This window comes from Brachypodium distachyon, chromosome 3 (genome assembly GCF_000005505.3).
Source record: "Brachypodium distachyon strain Bd21 chromosome 3, Brachypodium_distachyon_v3.0, whole genome shotgun sequence".
Classification (NCBI taxonomy): domain Eukaryota; kingdom Viridiplantae; phylum Streptophyta; class Magnoliopsida; order Poales; family Poaceae; genus Brachypodium; species Brachypodium distachyon.
The window spans coordinates 55,930,699-55,951,671 of record NC_016133.3 but is presented as its reverse complement, the minus strand read 5'-3'; the positions used below and the strand labels follow the sequence as shown (position 1 = coordinate 55,951,671).

At 49.0% G+C, this 20,973-nt stretch overlaps 5 protein-coding genes and 1 long non-coding RNA gene across 7 annotated transcripts; 4 read left to right on the top strand and 2 right to left on the bottom strand.

Moving 5' to 3' along the window:
- Positions 1-199: 199 nt before the first annotated feature.
- Positions 200-3,230, top strand: LOC100823474 (F-box/LRR-repeat protein At2g43260). Of its 2 annotated transcripts, none has more exons than XM_014900120.2 (2): positions 200-384; positions 1,960-3,230. In XM_014900120.2, exons 1-2 carry the CDS (start codon positions 323-325, stop codon positions 3,020-3,022), a joined length of 1,125 nt encoding a protein of 374 aa, XP_014755606.1. In that variant the 5' UTR covers positions 200-322; the 3' UTR covers positions 3,023-3,230. The 2 variants fall into 2 exon arrangements, with proteins under 2 accessions (XP_014755606.1, XP_003570451.1); XM_003570403.3 differs by having other exon boundaries at positions 246-384; positions 1,911-3,230.
- Positions 3,231-3,798: 568 nt separating this feature from the next.
- LOC100822860 (calcium sensing receptor, chloroplastic) lies at positions 3,799-5,823 on the bottom strand. The gene is made up of 6 exons (XM_003570401.4): positions 5,490-5,823; positions 5,147-5,380; positions 4,820-5,012; positions 4,570-4,711; positions 4,345-4,476; positions 3,799-4,245 (listed from the first exon to the last, which is right to left on the bottom strand). The coding sequence occupies exons 1-6, from the start codon at positions 5,694-5,696 to the stop codon at positions 3,981-3,983; spliced, it is 1,173 nt and encodes a 390-aa protein (XP_003570449.1). The 5' UTR covers positions 5,697-5,823; the 3' UTR covers positions 3,799-3,980.
- A 938-nt stretch (positions 5,824-6,761) lies between these two features.
- Positions 6,762-8,170, top strand: LOC112271609. The gene is made up of 2 exons (XR_002964889.1): positions 6,762-7,571; positions 7,693-8,170. It is a non-coding gene; the product is annotated as an uncharacterized LOC112271609 (long non-coding RNA).
- A 1,509-nt stretch (positions 8,171-9,679) lies between these two features.
- LOC100822644 lies at positions 9,680-11,126 on the bottom strand. Its single transcript, XM_014900648.2, has 4 exons — positions 10,809-11,126; positions 10,592-10,662; positions 10,260-10,364; positions 9,680-10,166 (listed from the first exon to the last, which is right to left on the bottom strand). Exons 1-4 carry the CDS (start codon positions 10,875-10,877, stop codon positions 9,938-9,940), a joined length of 474 nt encoding a protein of 157 aa, XP_014756134.1. The 5' UTR covers positions 10,878-11,126; the 3' UTR covers positions 9,680-9,937.
- Positions 11,127-13,654: 2,528 nt separating this feature from the next.
- Positions 13,655-15,909, top strand: LOC100831051 (homeobox-leucine zipper protein HOX16). The gene is made up of 4 exons (XM_003572933.4): positions 13,655-14,301; positions 14,400-14,536; positions 14,625-14,864; positions 14,952-15,909. Exons 1-4 carry the CDS (start codon positions 14,175-14,177, stop codon positions 15,468-15,470), a joined length of 1,023 nt encoding a protein of 340 aa, XP_003572981.1. The 5' UTR covers positions 13,655-14,174; the 3' UTR covers positions 15,471-15,909.
- A 3,892-nt stretch (positions 15,910-19,801) lies between these two features.
- On the top strand, positions 19,802-20,757 carry LOC100830747 (E3 ubiquitin-protein ligase ATL23). The gene has a single exon (XM_024460587.1). It carries the CDS (start codon positions 20,135-20,137, stop codon positions 20,585-20,587), a length of 453 nt encoding a protein of 150 aa, XP_024316355.1. The 5' UTR covers positions 19,802-20,134; the 3' UTR covers positions 20,588-20,757.
- Positions 20,758-20,973: the final 216 nt, after the last annotated feature.

Here is a 20,973-nt window from a genome sequence, read left to right as displayed (position 1 = left end):
ATAACTAAATATGTGGGTACACTACTCGTATTGTATGCTGCAGAATTTGGTTTCTGTTCTCGTTGAGAAATGGAGCCGGAGCTAATGGGCTATGTTGCCCTCGGCCGTGCACATTTGTATGGGCCTGTCCATGTTTATATGGGCCTAAGGGCCTGCTCGCGTAGACCATCGTGGACCTTATTTCCATTTCCACCGAATCGGCGCCTCTGTCGTCTCCATTCGCACACACGCCGATTCGCCCAGGCAGGGTACGGAGGAGGCTCCGGGGAACAACGGGAGATGGGGGCGATCGACGGAAAGCGAGCGTGAGAGGAAGGCAGAGATGAGCGTCTCGAGGCAGCGTCCTCCGGCCACCGGCATCTCCATCAGTTCCCCCCGCCGCCGGTGAGATTTCCCCGCCCTCCCCTAGTTTATCCCTACCCCGCCGCCTCCAGCCTCTTGGGCCCCTGCAGCTAGTTAATCTCTGTTGATCTGCCCTCTCTTACCACTTCACGAGCGCAAACCTTGGATCCATAGATTGTTTCCTTGAAGGGATTCGAATAGTTCACAATAATTCAGTGCATATGCTCGACCGATGACTCTAGAGCATCCTGTAACGAGGGCATGATTGTTTGATTCGTTACTGTGTATGTCTGTTTGATTCTGTCACATGTGAACTAGCTCCCTGGTTGTTTGCTCAATGCGTATGTCCACTTGGTTGACTCTTATATTCCGACAGAACTTGAGCAAATTTGTGGCTAGATTTACTATAGTTTATATGTTTGGTATTATCATTTGTGCTGGTTACTTGCTATGTATCAAGGTTTGGTTTATTTAGTCATTACATTACCATTTGATATTATCAGTAACAATAATTTTAAAATTTACAGTAGTACTAAGCAAGCATGATTGGCTTTTGCAGTTTTGCCCAAACTATTTACATAAATGTATTATAGAAAATTGTGTGGATCGAAGATTGTTGTTGTTAAGGTAAAACTTACACAATTGAGTGGGGGAGCGGAAGCACAATCAAACGGTCTAGATTCAAGTCCTCATGGACATAAATCTAGGTTCCTTTATTTACATTGAGGGTTTCACCTAAGCATGCAAGACCATCGATGGGCTCATAATTGCCAAGTGCATGCACAACAGCAGATGCATTTGTGTGCATATATAAGCGATGATGCATATACATAGATATTGACTGGATGTCTGATATATGCATGTCCTAGAGATCAACTAGATCTGCATGCACGTCCGTGCCTGGGTGGCATATGACGTACACGTGCTCTAGCACGATAAAATGCGTGAAATCATGTGTAATATGTACTGGAGTATTATAGTTTCGAACCACCAATAATAAACGATGCATATATTTTAGCCTATTTGGACGAACGTGGTGACTTATTGTCCTCTTGCTTTAACTATATAATAGATAGATTAGAAATTTTTCACAATATCGATTTATCTAAGAGGTTTTGAGAAGATTCTGTATAGCTGATTGCATTCTTTTATGTCAAATATATACCTTTTTTGCGATCACAAGAATAGTGTATGCAGTTATATACTGACGCATACCAATCCGAGCACGCCTCCTAACCACACACTATAACTGACAGTGATCAGGGAAATATACCCTAAATATTGATACCTCTATGCATTTTACTTGTCGTTTTGGACATTGTGTTGCGCAAAATTACTAAAGTATAATGAGATGAAAGTATTTTCTGACAATTCTAGTAAGAAAATTTGCACATGATAAACTGAAATGCTCCTGTCCTGTGTATAGTAGATGTTAAAGGTTCAAAAGGTTATTGACACACATTATAGATGACATCTAAAATGGAGGGCGTTTATTTAGCTAAACTGAAATGCTCCTGTCCTGTGTAATTTCTCTATTATCCATAAGTTTTGTTTGTTTGTGTGAGCAGATAGAGTTTCAGTATTAAACAACGGCAACATTGCAACAATGAAATGCAGGAGCATTCCAGACGATTTGATCATCAATGAGATCTTGATATTGCTTCCTGTGAAATCGCTGCTGAGGTGTCGATGTGTGTGCAAGGCTTGGCATTCAGCCATCTCTAGCCGCCACTTAATCGAGTTGCATAGACAGCAATCTCAATCAAAAGTTCATCTCCTGCATGGATCTTACGACATCCCACATGGTGTTAACTCTATCAATATTGAGCGTCTCACCGAAGAGGACAAATTGGAAGATTATTACAGACTCCCATTGCTGGAAAATTTTGTTATGATTAATTCCTGCCGTGATCTAATTTGTCTTGCTTACGATGATGGCTACCTGTTGTCAAATCCTGCTACACGAGAATTAGTATATGTGCCTCATGCTTCTTGGGATTTAGATGACACCCACTTCACAGGATTTGGCTTTGTGTCGTCACTTGGAAAATACAAGGTGATCAGCATAACACTTGGTACTCCAGATACTTGTGAGGTGTTCACTGTTGGTTTGGACTGCTCATGGTGGAAAGCAGAGTCCCCTCCTTGTCCTGCATTTACTGTATCTGGTCGTACATCCTATGTCAATGGCAACTTGCATATGTTATCGCAAGACTCTTTTGATGAGAATGGCAAGCTACTACTGTTCAATCTTGAGAAGGAAGCATGGAGTGTGAAGCCACTGCCAGATTGGCCGAGCGAATTCGATTGGCCCATTGAACTGAGAGAAATGCAGGGTTTGCTATGTTTCATTTGCTGCATTCCAGACAATAGGATTGACATATGGATACTGAGAGACTATGCAAACAATGTATGGTCAAAGGGCTTTGTAATTGATGTCACACAAGTAGTTGGGATGCCCGACGAAATGGACTTTGGGCTTGGCCCGCACTACTTTGGGTGGTTCCCTTTGGAGGTGATGACTGATGGAAGGATCTTGCTGCAGAAGGACGCCATCGATGACGACCGATGGTTCTACTATGATCCATGGGATGGAAGCATACAATTAGCAGACCAGACAGGCATGTTTCACCGTACTTTAAGATATGGAGAGAACCTGGTGCCGATTCTTGGTTTTTGAGATCGGCGTCTATAATTACAATTTACAATCCATTTTACTTCTTTTTTCCATCAAATTGTACTGCCATGCCAACTTGTTCAGGTGGTATTGTGAACATCAAAAACATGTGGTCTTGACTAAAGTTTACTGCTATCTCAGTCTATCTTTAAATTTTGTTTTAACTTAAATGTACTCCCTGCTGTTTAGTGAATCTTATGAGTTCATTAAACTGGATATCTCGCAAATCCATACCAAGTCTCCTAAATAGTGATATTTGTTCTGGCAACTTTGATTCCTTCCAGTAACTCTATTCGATGCATATAAGGTAGTACTATATGCTTCAGTAAGCAAGAAACAAAGAGCTTGTACTCTAAACAAGAGCCGATGATGAATCTGATCGATGCTTTCTGCACGCAAGTTTACAATCTTCTGAAAGCTCCACATCTTCAGCTTTGCTGAAGCTCTCTGATGCACTTGAGCTGGCTCCGATGACTCCAGAAATGGTTTGCCTCCTCGGCTGAAAAGCTTGAGGGGAGTTGTTCCCTTGATCCCTTCTCTCCCTTTCCACTGAATCCTGGAGTGGAGACCCCAGTGATGGAGCACAGCATGCTGAGACTCAAACTTCAGAGGGTGATTGAGGAGTACACCAAGAGCAATGGTGATGTTGTTTGAGTTTGTTTTAAGCCTTCTAAAATCTCTGGCCGCCTGTGGCAGCAGTTTTAGTTTGTGCTCGTTACCGTCTTTAACTGCAAGATGCTGTACTCTTTGAATTCATACTTTCCCAGTTTGGGTTTCAGTAAAATGAAACAGTGGTTTTTCCCACCCTATTTTGTCAAAAAATGAGAAGAAAATTGACAAAGGACTCATACAGTACTAAAATTGTACAGGTTACAGAAGAACTGAATGTATATATACAGAACAAGAGTTGGAACTGGGAATAAATGGATATGGGATTTCTACAGCGCTCCGCCAGCTTCTCTCAGCCGTCCACACTGCCAGGAAGAAGCTTGCGATTCGTCCCGGAGGTTGTCGAGGTCGACGAAGCCGTCACAAACCGACCAGCGGATGCAGGGATTATGCGCGATGGCTTCACGACTTCGACGACGGAGAGGTTGTAGGAGTCCGTCCCGAGGCGGCTTTGCGCCCACCCTTTCCCGCCGGAGAAGCCGCCGGCCATGACCCAGCAGTTGTTGAACCCTACGCTGTTCAGTGTCCTCGCCACAATCTTTGCATTGTCACAGTACCTGCATTTCCCAGGAAGACATGTTCAGAGGTCAGAGTGAACGCTGTGTTCATTCGTCATCAGAGGAAGATGCAGAAAAGATGTCTGCCGGTGCACCGACGAGTCCATGACGACGATGTTGGAACCCTTGCCGACCCTCTTGAGGTAGGAGATCTTCAGCGCGGCGATCTCCGCCTCGGTTCGCCTCGCGTTGCGCACCATGTCCTTTATCTTTTTCGGAAGCTCTTCCAGCCTGAGTGAGTACAAGGTAGACAGTTTTCACAAATGGCAATGGAAGATGCAGAGATGCCTAGGTTACTTCTATGGCAAAATAAAGAATCCGTACGGCAAAGAGATGAGCTTGTTCTTTGCGTTCGAGGGGAGCTGTGGCACGCCGGCCTTGCCCTTGTCCTTCTCGCTCCGCACGTCGACGAGCAGGTAACCTTGAGAAGTGACCATGTCGAGAACTTGAGCTGGGCTCAGGTCACCTTTGATCATGCCACACAGTGCAATGCAGCGACAGAGTCAGCAACGGAAGAACATTTCGTTTACGATGCTCGCCTACAAATTTGAAGCAAAAGATGGAATGCCGCTACCTTTGTAGCCTCGTAGGCTGTACGAGACCAGTGACAAGGCCGGCGGCAGGAGCAGGTAGGCGAGCAACGCGGCACCGGCGGCCACGACGTAGTCCGCGGCCCCGAAGGACACGATGGTCTCCACCGCCGCCGACGCGACCGGCTTCGCGGCGTCAACGACCTTGCCGCCCTGCTGCGCCGCGTCGGCGAAGGTCTACTGAACAGAACAGCGTCAGTCATCGAATCGAATCGAGATTTGATTTTGCCCTGGGATGATCTGATCGATCGGGAAGAACGAACGCCCTGAGATGAATGAGATCGAGTTTTGAGCGTAGTGTGCGTATATACCTTGGCGGCAGAGAGGACGGGGGCGGGGTCGACGCCGGCGCCCTGGAGCGCCGCCGTGGCCTGCCTGGAGGCGTCGGAGACCGCCGGCGAGGCGAGCTTCAGGGCCTGCTCGCCCGCGCTCTGCAGCACCGGCAGCGCCGGCTTCGCGGCCTCGCCCAGCGCCCTGAGCACTGTCACGGACAGCTCCGCGACCTTGCCGCCCACGCCGATGACCTGGTCCACCGTGTCCACCACCTAACCCAAAATCCAACAACAACAAACCAATCCATCCAGTACTCAGCCACACAATGACACAATGCCACCCAATAATCCTGAGCTGCAAGCAGGGCCGCGCGTGGCGTACCTTGGTGAGCGATCCGGCGACATCCTCCGTGGAGAACGTCGCGGCGCGCGCGGCCGGCGGGGTCACGGCCAGCAACGCACTAGCCGAGGCGGTGGCCGCCGAGGCCAGTCTCGCCGGCGCGCGGCGCGGCAAGCTCTTGGTGATCGCGGCTGGAGGAGAAGGTGCCGGCGGCGGCGGCAGGACGGCCGACACTGACATGGGGGGCATGGCTTAGCTCCTCCGGCTCGCCGACAGTCTACCCACCAGCCCTGCTCTTTTGGCCACACAAGCGCGCGCAGGCGCGGCTGCTTTGCTTCGATGTCTATGGCCGAGAAAATTTCGGTTCATTTTTCGTTTGTGTGGCAGCGAGACGACGATCTATCTCGGTTGCCTCGTGATTTGTGTTCGTAAGTTGATTTTTTTATTGATTTTTTTGTTTTTTGACAACTGTGTTCGTAAATTGATGATGGCCCATGCGCGAGCCTGGGCCTGGCCTGTCAGCTGAAACGAACAAAGGGCCCTCTATTTCATATTGGAGCAATAACGTTGGGCCGAATACCAGGACATGGCATCATGAGCATCCGAATATAATTTGGCTCCTCTAAAAAAAGAATATAATTTGGCATGCCGGAACTATAAAGTGGGCCTTTAGTTCTCGTTCGAATATTGATTGGGCCATCATCATCTGAACAATTAAGTCCCCTCCTAACCCGATTCCCGCTTTCGCTAACAAAAACAAGCATTTCTCTTTAGCATTTTCCACATGATATTTCCTGCCGGCAGTCTTCACCTATTCCTATCCTTTGGTAGCATCTTCAATTTTTTGCTTTTCTCAAGAATCCAGAGACACACCGACTAGCTAGTGTCAGACACTCAAACAAACAAAACTATCCCCTCTTGCCAAAAACAACTCACCTTTCTTCCCTGGCCACCCACCGGATTAGATTAATCAACCTACTAATACAAGCTAAGTGAAGATCCAGTCATCCTAGGAAGCAGAACAATTACCTACCTTAATCAGAACTGCTACTAGCCTTTTTCTCCACCACTTTACCATCACCCTCTGCTTTAGTGACACCCAGCTTTAAACTTTAAAAACAATAGATGAAGTAACAAATAACAAAAGAAAAAAGGCAACAAACAGAGTTAAGTAATTAGTAAGTAGGAGGAGCACTAATAAGTGAGTCTCACATGCCCCTCCACTTTTATCAAATCCCCATGACGGCAGAGACGGCAAGAGTATTTATACGAGTTATGCTTTGGCTTTGGCTTGTCCCATCAGTGCCATCGCCATTGCACCTCCTTTTGAAGCTTCTTCTTCAGAGTCCACCTTGACTCTCCACTCCACCCAAAGAGATCCGCACCACCGGAGCATGCGATGCGAAAACGCAACATGCACAGTTGCACTTGCACGATCGACACCCGCTTTGATGCAAAAGCCGTCACTGTTGCTTCACAGCTAAGCAGATACTAGAAAAATTTATCCTGTATGTGTACTCCCTTTTTAATCTGAACAGGAGGATCGGGGATAAGTTTGTTCTTCTGTTGCTTTCTTTTTCCGGCCTGTTGGTTTTGACTGATCACTGTCAGCAAAGTAAACAGGGGGGATGAGATGGCCGGCCCGGCCGGCCACTCGGGTTTCAGTTGGTTGGGACTTGGGCGTCTGTTTTGAAGTTAGTTTCTTTAAAGTTTTCGAGTAAAAGACGACCACTTAATTAGTACCAACACTTATCTTCTACACAATCTCATCCAACGTGTACTGGTTAAATTTGATTGAGATCGTACATAACAGCAGGTCAGCGGCTGGTCCTAGCAACCACAATGCAGACAAGCCGCGCGCCTCCTCTCGACAGAAGCAACATTTTGTGTTGAATCAATCGTTGCTGCGCAACCGGCCAGTTGGTGCTGCCTGCTTGTGGCTAAAACCCGTTTAATCGGGCTAGGGGATGGATATCGGCGGTGGCATGGCAAGGCAGCGACTGGCCTGGTGCTCTTCGCTTAATCTCGACATGGACTCAACTGATTTTGCTTTCTTTTTCTGCCCCGTCCCGCTGGTGCGCCGTGCACTACGCCGGCGCCTTTTGCTCCCTCCTGCTTTCTCCGGTTTTTCTTTCCTCCCTTTCGTGAAATGACTCTGAAATGGGCGGTGTGCTCGGGCACGATCGCCCATGCTCTGTTTCGCCAGATCGATTCTGCTGCTTCTGATTGAGTTTTCCTTTTCCAGGCGCAAAAAGATCAGCAAAACTGTAAAATCACAAGCGGGATTAACCGACTAGGCAAAGATTTGATTGTGGACCGGAGCATCATCCCGTGGAGTACAGCGGAGAAACAGCATCTGGAGAAGACTCTCGAGACAGACAAGACAACGAAACTACGAGAGAGAGGGAGGGAGCAAGAAGAATCAGCGACGCTCCCTGGTGTCTGGTGCCAGTACCTATCTGTATACGTTGACGCGTAGCGTCGAGCCGTTCACACATACAAACACAAATACTGAAGTCGACTACATACGTACATAAGCGTCATGTATTAATTGGGTGTCAGGGGAAAAAATCCGGTCTGGATTCCCCGTCCCAGCATATGCATGTGCGACTGCATCTATCTCTCGATCGACCAGCTAGACAAGTAAAACCAACCGTGTAGCATTAAGAAAGAGATAGATGCATATATGCCTTGAGATTGAGAATCTGAGATCGATCATCTCACACTACATTTTGTTCTAGATCGATGATATCACTGCATGTGAGGAGCAATTTAGAAAAGAGGCCGGGGGAACGGAACCGGCCGGCAGGTCGAGCTGGCTGGCCCCAGGCAATGGATACATGTGAGATCGAGATGATCCACAGTGCCACGGTGCCCAGCCACACCCACCACTACTAGGGGGGGTCGGTAGTGCCCGGCGCTGTGGGAAGTGCTCGAGGGCGCAGGCACAGGCAGAGAGATATCCGAAACACAACCGCTGCTGGTGACTGCAAGCTAGGCTATAGCTTTGAGCTGATTTTGATACAATTGGTTCATTGGTTGACCTTGCCCTTTCCGTGGCCCTTCGGCCCAGATCAAGAGCCGTTGGCGTTGTTGCGCGCGGCTAATTGGCCGGTTCCCATCGCCGCCCAGGAAAATGCTACCCTTGCATGCACGATCGAATGGCCGGCCACCCAGCCAGATCGACGCCGCTAATCCACGAATATCAGCTCATGTACACGATTGGTAACACCCCTAATAGCAGCGGCATTGGAGTTTATCCTAGACTAGATTCATCCGCCGAGTAGTTGCTTTCACTCGCCGGCGCTGTCACCCAGTACACTGATTAATCAGCCTAGGTTAGCGCTGATAAGAAGGTTAGATTAACTAACAGATTCCCCAGGCCGCTTACGCGGTCGTTTGCGTATATGAAAAGCGCACTCGAGTATACATACTGCATAAACCGACGATGCATTGCACCTTGATCATATTATCTGGCTGGTCGCCGTGCGTGCCACTTGTCCAAGACAGGAACGGGTTTAATTGTGTAGTCCACAATGCGAGTCCTTTCACTTTCCAAGTTTTGGCTGGCTCCGTAATCAAACGTTGATTGGTATATCCCCGATTGACACGAACCCCGGCCCGGGCGCATCATCATTGGATCCTTTGAATTAACTTGGATGCTATAGCTATCGCGATCGATGTTGCAGTTGCTATGATGATTAGTTTTGCCCCGTGTAAACGAAGAAATTAACACGCGTTTGTTGCCGATTAGCTAAAGTCCATGAGTGGTCTGGTGTTATATATACGTTAGTTTCCTCAAAAAAAAATACGTTTGTTTATTAATTTGTGCGGTGTAGTTTGAAAAAAAAAAACCTAGATGGCGCAACATGCTTGGTTGGACTTTTGATGTGGATAATATATTGATTGGATTCTAAGATGACTTACCACACATGCCAGGTGGTGATGTGGATAATCGATAAGGCTTTTTTTTAGCGTGTGTGTGGTCTGCTGGTGAGGAGAACCACGAACTTGTGGTGTAGTAAGCCGATTAATCTATTTCCACCGGCCCTTGTATTCTCTTCTACTAACATAGCAATATTCCAATTCGGAAAAAAAATTACTCTATTAGAGAGGTTCTATCAGAGTATTTTGTATTCGAAGTGGAAATTTTCCAGAGAGGCCAAATTATTAAGTATCTAGTACTCCTATTGTGTTGACTTGTAGTCAATAAACATAGAGCACAAAAGTAATCAAATTAAACTTACTCAATAGATAAATAATTTCCTCTGATGTGTGTTTTAGTTTAATTCCCTGAAAGCAAGCATTCAGTGCATATAGGGGCAGATAGAGTCAAGAATCTTCGGCACTATTTCATTGAACGGATATGTTAACCGATGGTCTCCAGCCGGACCACGTTATGTTCAAATCTATTGTAGCCAGAATAATAATATTTTTTTTCGTCTAAAATTAAAATGCCTGATTCTCAAATAGTAAGCGTTCTTTCATACCTATGTGGCTATGTCCCATTTTTGTCTAATGTCCCCCAAGTAAAATTTGCTAATCGAGGGCATGCTAGTGCTAAGTACTTTTTGGGTGGGGCGGGCGAACCAAATAAGAGAAGAGGGAAAAAAAAGAGTTACATCTGGAGTAGTACATGGTGTCGAGATAAAAGTTGGTCGGATACCTCGGATAGGTATCTGATTTTTCAGTAGTATCGTCGTTGTTGCATGTTGCCCACTGGATCACCAGAACAAAAAAGAAAGTTCAATATGGTTAGTAATTCTACTGGACAAACGTAAAACATGCACAATTAGTACTCATGTCGACTACCAGTATAGTCCGACGCAAGTCCAAAGTGCACTTGAAAGCCTAGCGCGGTACCCATCATATCCCTTGATTCCAGTCGCGTGCATGCGTTTCTTCCTCTCATTCTTTCTGAAAACATAGGTAGGAACCACATGAAGCAGCATCAACACGTTTGATCACCTCGCTAAATATCAAACACGCTGTGACGCCGTGATGGATCGACCCGAGGCCGAATGATCCTTGGAATTTTATTCACGAGAAGCAAAATCCCTCTGCCTTTTCTTCTCGGTGGGGTGGGATGGGATGTAACGAAAAGGGGGCGTTGAACACGTATGGAGAGACGCCAAGGCGCGTACTTTCTCTTGTGCTCCTTTCTCATCTTTCTCCCCGTCTCGCTCGCCTTTCCTCCCTGGCTTGGCTTGGTCCACTGCGGAGAGGGCAGAAGAGCGAGCGTTAAGAGAGGAAAAGAAACGAAAGCAAAACCTTATTCTATTTCACATCATCACCCTTCCTCGGGGCCCCAGCAGCCTCATCTGCTTCCCGCGCTGGCCACACGGAGTCGTCGGCGCTCACCCTTTCTTTCTTTCTTTCTCTGCCTCGCCGCCTCCTATCGCCGATGATGCGTGACAAAATCCGGAACATGGAAACGGTTTCTGATGCGAGATTAGCCTTTATCTCTGATTCGATCCCAGGGGCTACTGGCCACTGTCCTGCATACGCGTGCACGCCACTATACGTGCTACGGTTTCTCTCGGTGGTGTATCTGTTCCGCCGAGAGAGAAACAGAGCATCGTCGTTCCTCGACTGCTACAAAGGTGGGCTACCCCGTGGAGTGGAAGTGCGATCTATCGCTTGAACAAGGAGAGTGAAAATTTTAACCGGCAGACATATAAGCAAGGCGCAGAAGATCAGGTGGGCGCGGCGGACCATGTGCGGTGCGGGCCGCGATCGGTGGCGGGCCCCTGGGCCGGGGGCGGTACGTGGTGCACGTAAGACAAGCCGCCCCTGACAGGTGACTCACACGCCCACGTCGGGTCGGCCCGGCATCTTTCTTCGCTGCCCGGATTTTTACGCAGATACCCTTTCCCCCCTCCTCTGCTTCCGCTTACTTCGTGCCGTTATTACGCAGCCACACGTGCGCCGGCGGGATCGCTCTCTCCTGCCGAAGCATCGTGGGGCCCCAGGTCCTTTTTTTCTTCTTCTTTGTACTCTTCTTTCTTGTTGAGCTCGTATACCGGTTTTAACACGCAAGCAAAAAAAGCGGGGAACGTGACAATGTGTGCCGCTTTGGAAGGGGCGAATTGGCCACCTCCTGTTCTTTTTTCCAGTCGAGAGAGATGTGCCCTGGAACGATTTCTTATTAGACTCGCTCCGGAGCTCGTATCGAATGTCTCGGTAGCACAATTTTTTTATCCATTCGGTAAATCATCATCGGACAGTAGCTACATCCAGATCCTCCAGGAAACTGATTTGGACAAAAGGCCACGCAACACGTATAGCTAGCAAAACTGTCCAGCAGTTTAGGCAAACGACATAAAGAATACGATGTAAACTGTCAAAGTATGGAGACGTCGAACATCACGGTTAGGTGGGAGCAGGCACGTATTTCACTCGGCATTCCATCGAAACCTTAGTCTGATACATGGAACCGACAGACTTTGAATCAATCATTTGTGTTTTTTCTGCATGCAATTTTCATGCATGTACACAAGAATAATACAAGCAAGGAGGCTATAGAACTGTCTAATGTCTATAGTGCTGCTAGGAGTAAATACTTTTACATGCATGATTAACGTGCGTCATTTCACGAATTAAATTGCATCACCTTCTTAGCCAACTCTAGACTTTGGCAGGCCTCGCCTTGTGGTGCGGCCCACTCTATACACCAGGATTAGGACCGGTCTGTCCTTTGAACGGTTCAACGTCATCGACAACTAGCCTCGAGTCTTCTGCTTGGCATCTTTAAAAAAACTCACTCTGATGGAGAGGTCTACATGCCACAGCCGTATTTTTGTACATGTGAAATGTCTGGTAAATAAAACGAAATGGATCAGGAAATACACGGAACAACTATACGGAAGCTACACGACCAGATTTTCACATGGAATTTTGACATGCAAACATCGCTGGAAGCCAGGAAACACGCATGGGGTTGCGCTGGAACTGATGGGACGGGAAGGGAATCTCGGGGCAAAATAAAATGTGGTCTCCTACCACGTCCACATGGACCAATCCCCTCCCCTCCGGTGTCCTGCTAGTACAGGAACACAGCTTGGGCACACATGGGAGAAGAAAACGGGTTGCTTGTGGTTGGGCGAAATGGTCATTTTGGGCGGCGCTCGGAACGCGCCCGACGCTCGCGGAGTCCATCCATCCGCTGCACGATCGAGACGGATTCCCTGTCAGTTACCCGACACGATGGCATGGACTAATCACCAATTGGCTATCGGACACCTGCCGCTCCCCTTGGATCGGGTGCGGATTCCTCTCATCTGGCTTGGCTGCTTCACTTCTACCGAAAATTGCCACTCGCCTTGAATTATTTTCTGACATTTATCTTTTTTTCTCACAGGTAATATTTATTTCCTGATTTCTCTATGAGAACTGAGAAACGATGTCAATGTACTCTCCGGTTACTATTGTGCGCCAATAGTTCTTAATTTAGTTAAGGATTCAGCTGCGGCACAATCTTAATCAATGATACTAACCATCCATCTCTATCAAAAACACATGAACAAAAACACAAATACATATGTGTGAATTTCAAACTTGAGCGGGCGGTGGTCGACTCATAAAAATTCTTATTTCTCATGCAGCTGAGACCTAACAAAACCGTTTAGGTAATGTAATCTTATGGTAAATAGATGCAAGAAGCTCAACTCTTATGTGAACGTCAAGTTATAAAATAATTGCGAACGTCAAGTTACTAGTTATAACTACCCATTTATGTGGTGACATAGAAGTAGATAGTATTTTGTCTCCTAATATAAGTATCGGAAAAAATAACCTACGGACGTATGACAGGTAATCTCCCGACTCGATTCATTTCAAGCCGTTGATTGCGTGCCTATGCTGCAGCAAACATAAACAACAAATAGTTCCACACACACAAAAAACTGTCAGCCGTTTGATGATGGTGGCGCGCCGACGAAGAGCCTCCACAGAAATGAAAACAGAGTTTTCTTCGCAGAAGATCTTTACACCGGAGGGAGTCATCTCCGCACCTTTACGATTAACCAGGCCAGTACAGTTTTCACCTTTGAGCGCAAGCGATCAGAACGGATCACATCAGATACCCCCGGCGTCCAGATCCATCTCCGTCGTTTCCATCCATGGCTCCTTCCTTCCCACCCACCGCTAGCACCCAGAGGGGCAAACCCGTCAATCCATGCCGTCCCGGCTCCTATAAGAAGGCCCCTCTCCATTTCTTCAAACTTTAGCCGATCAGTGTCCTCCACAAGAAAAAAAAAATTATATCACAGCACGAATAGTAAAAAACAAACCCCTCGTCGTGATCAAACGCATTAAGAAATCAAGAAAAGGTTTTCTTTTCTTTCTTTCTTCTTCGAGCCCGGCCATCCACCACACCCATCTTCTCCGGCCCCGTTGAATTGTCCCGCTCCGATACGCGCTAGCTAAGCTCTTCTCCGGCGAGACACGTGCGTCCGTACACGAGTGGTCTCCTCCCCGCAGGGCCGAGGAGATCTCTCGGGGCCTCGGGGACTGGGGCGTGCATGATGGGGCTTTCGCTGTCTCCGATGAAGATCTCGACGAGGCTTCTGTGGAGCACCAGCTTCTTCCGCCACAAGATGGCCGCCATGATCGCCTCCTCCTCCTGCTTCTTATAAGATCCCCTCGGCCGCCGCAGCAGCTGTACATATTCTCTTTCGTTTCGCCAGACGACACACGAGCTAGCTCGATCTTGAAGCTTTGGTTCGCATGGAGCCCGGCCGGCTCATCTTCAACACGTCGGGCTCCGGCGCCGGGCAGATGCTCTTCTTGGACTGTGGCGCGGGCGGCATCGGCGCCGGGGGCGCAGCAGCAGCCGCCATGTTCCATCATCGAGGTATCATTCTCATCTGATCTGACCCCTCTGTTGATTTTGGCAATTTTGCGTGTGATTTCTGTACTGATTGGGGTTGCCATGTGGGAGTGATGATGAAGGTGGGAGACCGGTGCTGGGCATGGAAGAAGGGCGCGGCGTAAAGCGGCCCTTCTTCACCTCGCCCGACGACCTGCTGGAGGAGGAGTACTACGACGAGCAGCTCCCGGAGAAGAAGCGCCGCCTCACTCCGGAGCAGGTAATTCATAACTAGACTACGCACCTAGATTAACTAGCCAGTAGAACATGCATGATACTCTGTTCTAATGATTTGACTCGATTGATAGGTGCATCTGCTGGAGAAGAGCTTCGAGGAGGAGAACAAGCTGGAGCCGGAGCGGAAGACGGAGCTGGCGCGCAAGCTGGGGCTGCAGCCGCGGCAGGTGGCCGTGTGGTTCCAGAACCGGCGCGCCCGCTGGAAGACCAAGACGCTGGAGCGCGACTTCGACCGCCTCAAGGCCTCCTTCGACGCCCTCCGCGCCGACCACGACGCCCTCCTCCAGGACAACCACCGCCTCCGCTCCCAGGTACTACTCTAATTTCGATCAATTTCCTCAGCTCGTTCGTTGTTGGTGTTCCATGTCTGGGTTTTAATTGTGTTGTGTGCCGGTCAGGTGGTAACGTTGACCGAGAAGATGCAAGAGAAGGAGGCGCCGGGACCGGCAGGCGGCGCGGCCATGGACGCCTCGGAGCAGCTGCAGCCTCCGGAGGACCAGGCCAAGGCGTCCGTTGACGCAGAGGAGCAGATGGCCGCGGCGGAGGCGTTCGACGAGGCGCTGCTGCTGCAGCAGGTGAAGGCGGAGGACCGGCTCAGCACGGGCAGCGGCGCCGGGAGCGCGGTGCTGGACGCGGACGCGCTGCTCGCCGTGGTCGACAGCAGCGTCGAGTCCTACTCCTACTTCCCCCCGGGCGGCGCCGCCGACGAGTACCACCACGACTGCGTCATGGGCGGCGCCGGTGGGATCCAGTCCGAGGAGGACGACGGCGCGGGCAGCGACGAGGGGTGCAGCTACTTGCCCGACGACGACGCAGGCGTCCTCTTCGGCGCCGGCCATGGGCACCACCATGCGGAGGACGAGGAGGAGGACGGCGGCCAGATCAGCTGGTGGATGTGGAACTGGTCAACTAGCTAGATCCCCCCCTCGAATCGAACGTTCTCGCCGTTACTCTCGCGCGTAAAATCGAAAACGGTCTCTCGCGCGCGTATGATCAGTAAAAAAAAGAAGAAACAAGTCGGTCGTGGCTTTTGTTTTCTCTCCTTGTGACAATTGGGGTCGATCGCTGCGAAGATTAAGTGTTGTATCTTTATTGTATGCATGTGCATTGTACTACGGGGTTAATTAGGGTAATATCGATCTATCGGTGGTAGTAAAATTATCTGTCGTGGTGTACGAGAATAAGTGCACGGAGACAAGCTAGCAAACCTTTTTATGGCACACGGTTGTCATGTCGAACGAGAAGTTCAATTAGCCGCCGTCAGTTAATCACCATGCGTCTCGTCCTCTGTGTTATGTCAAGATCAAATCCAGGAAGAACTGGTTCAATATTATCTGTATATGCGTGCTTATCCTATGCCATGTCACCGAGGTTTGTTGTATTCAGTGTTCTGCTGTAATCGCACACTACAAGAAATTGTTGATTTGTTAAATAGAGTGGGAAAAAAAACAGGGGCTCTGTACCAGTGAAACATAATGGCGCTTCGCACTAGTAACCAAAATTAAAGATTAGATGTGTAATTTAACTTTGACACTCGGAAAACACAACGGTTTTACTTTGTCCACCCCATCTCTACCAATTTATCTTCTCCCCCCACGAGCCTACTACCTCTACGTGTCGCTACATATCTTCATCTTCCTTGCGATGTCATAAGATCCTCCTTCACTTTCTCGCCCTACAACCCTTGTCTTCTACTCCTCTTCGCCCTCCCTCCCTCTCTCCCCTCTCACCTTACTCTACTGCTACTCCTTCCCGTCGCCAATGTTCGAATGTTAACTCTCGAAGAAGGAGAAACAAAGACTCACTTCGACAAGGAGAAAAAGACACTCAAATAACTAGATTATTCCCATCCGACTTTATTTTCATAGTCTTTCTAGCTAGCTAGGCACCAACCGGACCCCAAAAGAAAAGGTGCATTTTCTTTCACATTTGTTACATGAAAAATGTATATGTTGATTGCTAGCCTCAGTTGAGGCAAACAGAGCAAATTGGCCATGCCGATATGTTTCAAGAGGGGTGTTTGATGCTCAAAATTCTTTGAATTTGTGTTTAATTTGATGGGAAAATAATTAGAGGATGCTCCATATGGAGATTAAAATTCACTATCATACTCCCTCTCTCGCAAAATGTATGACATAGTATTTCAGCTGTCCAAATCCATAGTTGAACTGACAATTTAATAACACGAGTTATGTCGTATAATCTTGATTTTATTGGATTCGTGTCCAAAGTATTCTCTTGAAAATCAGACAGTCAAAATACACCCTACATTTTGCAATGCAGTGAGTACTATATTGAAAGCTTTTCAAACCATTCGTTTTTTTGGTTATTATTGTGCACAAAACTTAAATCAGCCGTACTAAATCTGCTTCGACGATAACCATTCTTTTCTTTGGATATTAATTGGCGAAGTCGTTTGTGGGGGGACAACAAGATCAAAAGTTTGCTGAACAGTGTGTCGATCAATACATCGCATAAATGTGCTTGTAAAAAAGAAACCTTTTCAGTCCAGTCTCATCCACTGAAGGCAAAAAAAATATGTTGTGCAGCCTCTTCCCGCCATCGCTCTCACATACAGCTAGCTTTTCACTATTCCAAAGGTGATGCATCGCTTTCACGGTTTCGCCACCCTTCTTCCACCAAGATTTTTCCCAAAAATAACATGTCACCTTAACCTGAATGTACTTAATCAGGATCATGCCACATAAACACATGATCGGTTAATTAATTGTTCTCCCCTTATGACAACAAAAGTGCGCACGCCTAATTAAACGCATCTGTTGTCATGTGACCGATTTGATAAACTAATCGTACCAGGACTAGCTAATTAATTACTCCAGATTAGTATACAACTCAAGCTTAACAAGCACAGGACAAGAGCATTTTCCCTTGGACCCGATTGGACAAGGGGCGGACAAGGGAGCACCTTTTGTCTTGTGCAGCCCCCACTAACATCCAGACAAGCATAGCCAAGATTCCATCCACCCCTTCCTCCTCCTCCTCCTCCTCCTCGACGGCGACGTTGCATGCAAAAAAAAGATTACAGGCGCTGCTGCTAAAGCCAGAGAGAGAGAGAGAGGACGGGCCCCTAATTGACACTCGTCCTGAAGTTGCAGTCAGCGTCAGCTAATTGCGTGCCGATCTGTACCATACGGCAGAGCTTGCTGCTCTACTTGTGCTAATCTTTCCACGCCGCATCGCTTGGGAGGGAGGAAGGAAGGAAGGGAGAAAAAACAAGAAAAATCTACTCTGGAGGATCGAGATTGGCCTCACGATCCAAAGCATCTGCGCCGGCGGTCGCTATCGGCCCTGTCGCGGGAAGAAAAGGAAAGGAAATTCATTTTTTGACGGCGACCGGAAATGTGTAGCTGGGCGGCGGATAGAAAAGGAGGCGTGATCGGCTAAATACGTGCGTGGAGTACGTGTGTTTGGGAATTCAGGCTGCGAGGGAGGGACCGAATCGGACGGGTGATTTTTTTCCGTGGGCGTTTTCAATCAAGCGGCTGAGACGGACGCCCGATCGGCAGGTGATAAGCGATGTTTAATTGCGTGATGTTTGTGTGGATCTGTGGAGGAGAGAAGGGGGCAGGTGAGTGGTGAGACGAGGCGACCCGAGCAAGCAGGCGGGGGCAGCCTGGGTCGGAATCGCGCGGCACCAACGCAACGCAACGCAGGATCTCCCGTGCACGCAGGCAGCCGTGCTAGCTTGAAGCCCGTTGCTACGCGGCGCAAGGCGCACACGAGCGCTTGTGGCGCGTCACACACGCTCTTAATGATCACGAGAACCGAGAAGTAGTAAAAAAAGGAAAATGGCAGCAAAGTGATACGGAGAGTTGGTGCGGGATCGGGCGTCTCGAAGAAGAAGAAGAAGAAGAAGAGGAAATGTTTGGAGCTGTGGTCGCGGCGTGAACAGCTAGCTTGGCCAGATCGGAAAATGGAAAGGAAGCAGGACAAGGTGCATGGGGCAGGCCTAGGGGCGGAGAGAGCAGGAGCAGCCAGAGGGTGGTGCCAGCCACTGCCGATCGAGCGAGTGGGCCTGTGCGCATGGATCGACCGAAACGGCGCTTTCCGCCATGTTCCGTGTCCATCCGACGCCCGCACCGCACGTACTCCACGTAGGGCCTCGGTCCAGACTCCAGCGCCAGCGAGCCTCGCGCATTTCAACGAGCCAATAACGACCGAGCCGCAGCGGCCGTGGCCCCATTCATCCCCACGCTTTTTCTTTCTAACAGCTCTAGCTGCTGCCGGTGCGTGCGTGCGTGCGTGCTCTTCTCTACGGCTGCAGGCTCTAGCGCCTGACCACGTGCACATGTCTTCGCTAGCCTGTAACGAACGATTTGGTTTACCTTTGCTCGGTCTTGGAGTGTTCACCTCACCTCTGTCCAGTCACGCATGTCGCTCCGGAGACGGCCAATCACCTAGATGTGTGTGATGCATGCCTTTGCTGTGTTTTGGACCCGTTTAGCATTGCACATGGATTGATGGATGGCTCTTCTTGGCCAATATGGACATGCAAATTTGAGGAGTGAAATCTTTTATGAGTACTTCTCATATAAGGGTTTGGGGCTCAAATTTAGGGGCTCTTCTGGACTTGCTATTACATTTTATCATTGTACCATCGTATAATTTCTTACACACTCACCACGTGGCAAAGGTGGTAAGCAATAAAAATTCAATCACATAATTTCTTACGCACTCAACCTTTATTTTTGTTTTTCTTTTAGGGGCTCATCCTGTAGCACAACAGTGGATTCCAGACTTTGCGGCAAAAGCCCACGTGAAACGGTAGTTGGCTGGCTGGGCCAGTGGGCCAAAAACAAAAGGAGGTAAACGGGCTGAAAATTTCGAACTGGATACTGGATGTTTCCAAGATCTCACGCTCTAAAAGTTTCGGACTGGATCAGCCCAAAAGTAGAGAACAAATAAAATAAAGAAATGCTGCTGGGCCTTTTCGGCTATGGAAACTTCTCCGTGTCCACGATGCCATTCGTCAACGTCGCTGTAGTCCAAGCTCCAAATCACCCATGGCGCGCGGCCAGTTTATTACTAGCATCACGGAGGCCACGCAACGCACACCACAAGCCAACAAAGTGAAGGAAGGAAAAACCCGAGCTATCATCCAAATCACCAGCAGCACGTCGTTTTCGCCCACTGTGCTAAGCTAATCAAGTGACATGGACTCACCCGGCAACAGTACGCTGCAGCACCAGTGACATGGTACTAATAAACACCATTTTTACACTGTCACTAGCTATTCTAATCGATTAAACTAACCAGATGGCAATTCTGCTCGAACCAGACAATCTGGTAACGATATCTGGAGAGAAGCGCGCGCACACATGTGTCTGCAGACTGCAGCAGTTTTGTCATCAAAGGCGAAGAGAACAGGATAGGGATGTCATGGAAGGAAGATGGAGTGATTCATGCAGTGTTGACCTGGCGGCTGAGACGAAGAGTACGTACGGAACCGGCCCTTCTACTTGGCAACTCGCAGCTTCATCAAATTCGTCCGTTTCCGCAGCTTCTGCTCTGATAAATCGACTCTCCTAAGTTCTCCGGACCGAGCTAGGCGTGGTGTTGCATGGCGGGAATGACGGTCGCCGTGCTCCTCCTCGTGGCCGGCGTGGCGCTCATGTTCGCGCTGCACGTGCTCGTGGTCGTCTGGGCGATCAGGCGCGGCGCGGCGTCGCGGGAGGCCCGGGAGCGCGCGGCGGCAGCAGGAGGGCTGACCGCCGAGGAGATCCGCGAGCTGCCGTGCCAGGACTTCAAGGCCGGGGCGACCGGCGAGTGCTGCGCCGTGTGCCTGGAGGCGCTCCAGGCGGGCGACCGGTGCCGGGTGCTGCCGGGGTGCCAGCACGGGTTCCACGCGCAGTGCGTGGACTCGTGGCTGTGCAAGAGCCGCCTCTGCCCGGTCTGCCGCGCCGTGGTGCAGGCCCCCGGCCGCCGTGGGAAGGCGTCGGACGAGGCCGCCGCCACGGAGGTGGTCGCCGGAAGATTGGGAGGTGCGGAACTGCAGATCGGTAGCGAATTGTGATGAGGCTGGGACGGGACTCCTGCGGGACAGATTAGCTTGTGCTTTTGTACATACGAGTAGTTCTTGTTGCATTCAGAAATCATTGTCCATGTGCCTTATATGATTCAGTTCGTCCTTATGTTATAATTTGATTGAATTCATTTTATAGTGATTTTTCGGAATGGTAGTTAGACGATGTGCAGAGATACCAGTGTTGACCGTTTTCAGTAGGTTTGCTTGCGGTTTGGCTTCGCTGAATGTGCAGACAAGAAACCAAGTTTCCAAATAAAATGTTAGAAGAACTAGAATAGTCCTAAACAACATGAGCCAGCTGGCATTTGACTTGAGTAGATTGTGCAATACGACACCGCAGAGCATATTCCATAGCTCAAAGTACTGACCCCAAC